The following is a 2,634-nucleotide window of genomic DNA, read 5'->3' on the forward strand; positions in this document are numbered from 1 at the left end:
ACTCGTTAACTCTATTTTAATCCTCAAGAATAAACTTCAAGGCAACCCAAGCAGATTAACAAGTACATTATTACCCTTTGCACATTAAAGCTTTAAGTAAAACAAGGCTGTTTTTATACAATAATCCTAAACAAACATCTTGTTTATCTTCTCACCAGGGCCAGAGGTACAGACAGAACAAAAATGTAACACATGAAACCCAGATGAGTATTACACAATAGCCCTCTATGCTACCATGAAAAAATATTAACTACCTTAACAAAATACAGGCTCTGCTTATTTCCCAATGAAAATACTTAACATTTCTGGCAAGGAAACTGTCACCATCATTCTGATCCTCTCATTTCTGCACTTCATAGATGTCCCAATTCACTATGTGCATGAATCAAATCTAAGAAGTCACTAATTCCCACAGCTAATTAATTCCTACAATTAATCACACAAGAAACATTTCTTCAAGCTAAAAGGGATAAAGATTTAAAAAGTGAAGATGCTTGATATTTATTAATCAAGAATTTGAAGAGCTCTAGTTCTGCCTAAATTCTTAGATTATCTTATTCACAAGAGCGTTTCTTCTCCACTAAGTCATACAGGTTATCCTTCATAGCAGCCCTGCATTACAGGCTCTTCTACAACAATGCAACAGCTGTTTCAAAAGCCCCCAAAATACGGCAAGCTTATTACATCAGAAGTAGTACATCAGTAATTCTTAATGGTGAGAAACCATGACACAATGCAAAGAACAACAGTGAATTCTGTCACAGTTCATTTCAAAGGTATGAAGTTGCCATTAGCTGAAGAAGGCACAAACTGTATCTCTTCCAATGCTGAGGGATGAAAATGACAAAATAATTTAGGTTGGAAAACACCTCTGAGATCATCAAGTCCAACCTTTGACCAAACACCACTTTGTCAACTAGACCACAGCCCTAAGTGCCACGTCCAGTTGTTCCTTAAACACCTTCAGGGATGGTGACTCCACCACCTCCTTGGGCAGCCTGTTTCAATGCTTGACAACTCCTTCAATGAAGAATGCAGGACAACACTTTAGATAAGGATCCTCCCCAGTCCCCTCCCCAAGACACTGAAATATGAAAGACTTTGTCCCAAAATTAGAGCTAGGTGTGTGTCTACATATGACATACACAGATACAAAGACCGGGTTTTATAGGAACTCCAGGATGGCCTTTCAAAGCACTCACTTCTATATAGAGCCTCATCCTCCCCAAGATGACATCCTTCCCACAGACATAGGAAGGGTGCAGGGGGGGAATCTGCTTCCAATGTCAATACCTCAAGGGACTTCACTTTACAGAAAGCAGGACTAAAGGCACTCTGCACTGCTCACTTATGTAATATGGCAGAGCCACACGTGAGAATGCTACAGCTGACTCATCTCGCCCTCCTTTGCCAAGGCCATGTCTGACAAGCGAGCAGAACCCTGGCCCCTGCCTGGCTCCACCACCTCGCGCTCCCAACACCTGTGAGCTGGCCTGATAACAGCAGGATGCAGAAACCACACTGCCGATTACCAATCACTTCCACTGCAAAGTAAAATAAATAGATAATTTTAAAAAATGTGGTTGTACAACTGTATTTACAAAAGAAGTAACATATGCAGGACAGCATTTCAAGCTGCATAAAAGGAAATGTGCAGTTTGTTCCATTCCACAGCAAACGTTATATAAGCTCTTCAGCTTTTATTTGAAAGTCACAGATCAGGCAGAAAATTAAGAATCTGGCATTTTTTTATTTAACCTCCAAAGTGCTGCATTTTTGACCAAAAGACCAGCCAAACGAGTCTTTAAAAAGCAGCAGAGGAATCCAGTCCTGGCCACACCCCGCCGTGGTGGGGCTGTGTCTGCTGTTACAAAACCCAGCCAGGTACACAGATACAGTGTACAAGATAGCACAGCAGAAAAAATACTTATAAAAGTTTTTAAAAGTATATAATTAAATATAAACAAAATATATACATATATAATATATATAGCTTACAATATATAGTAGGCATATACAGTCTATCTATATCATATGGATAAAAAACACAGCTAAATAAAACGAACCAAAAAACAGACACTCGAGGCTTGGCTGGAAAACCAAGCGTCCGTGTGCCCAATTTCACCAGCAGCCTGGCGGGGCCAAAGCCGCATTCGACGCTTCTCAGATTTCTACGTGGAGGACGCAGCACACGCTGCGACCCCGGGCGAGAAGGGGATGCGATGTGCCGGCGCAGCCCTGCCCGCCGCGCACGAGCGCGCTCGCTCCGCCCGCGGGGGCGGCTCCGTGCCCGCCGCGGCTGCCCCCGCTGAGGAGCCCACCTGCCACCGCTGGGTACTCACTGCTGCCCCGCGGGATCCCCACTCCTGCCCCCGCTGGGTACTCACTGCTGCCCCGCGGGATCCCCACTCCTGCCCCCGCTGGGTACTCACTCTTGCCCGGGCCGGGGCACCCCCGCTCCCCCTCGCTGCCTCTCCTCCTGCCGCCGCCGCCGCCGCAGCCTCACTGGGCGGCGCCGGGGCAGCCCCACCGAGCCGCGCACCTGCCGCAGGTGAGGCGGGCGGGGCCGGGGCGGCTGCGAAGCGCCCGCTCCCCTTCCCGCCAGCGGCTCCACGGCGGCATCGGTACCGCCCG

At 47.0% G+C, this 2,634-nt stretch overlaps 1 protein-coding gene across 6 annotated transcripts in view; it reads right to left on the minus strand.

Annotated features, from left to right (window-relative positions):
• The window catches only part of SH3YL1 (SH3 and SYLF domain containing 1), a 48,936-nt gene extending 46,384 nt beyond the window's left edge, over positions 1-2,552 (minus strand). For 4 of the 6 annotated variants that reach the window (XM_069011505.1, XM_069011502.1, XM_069011501.1 and 1 more), the window contains exon 1: positions 2,433-2,552. Coding sequence is in view for 2 of the 6 variants with exons in the window: in XM_069011503.1 (XP_068867604.1) it covers position 2,433 (1 nt within the window). In the remaining 4 variants the exon portion in view is untranslated. The other 2 variants (XM_069011503.1, XM_069011504.1) reach the window with 2 other exon arrangements.
• Between the last annotated feature and the right edge of the window lie 82 nt (positions 2,553-2,634).

This window comes from Aphelocoma coerulescens, chromosome 3 (genome assembly GCF_041296385.1).
Source record: "Aphelocoma coerulescens isolate FSJ_1873_10779 chromosome 3, UR_Acoe_1.0, whole genome shotgun sequence".
NCBI lineage: Eukaryota > Metazoa > Chordata > Aves > Passeriformes > Corvidae > Aphelocoma > Aphelocoma coerulescens.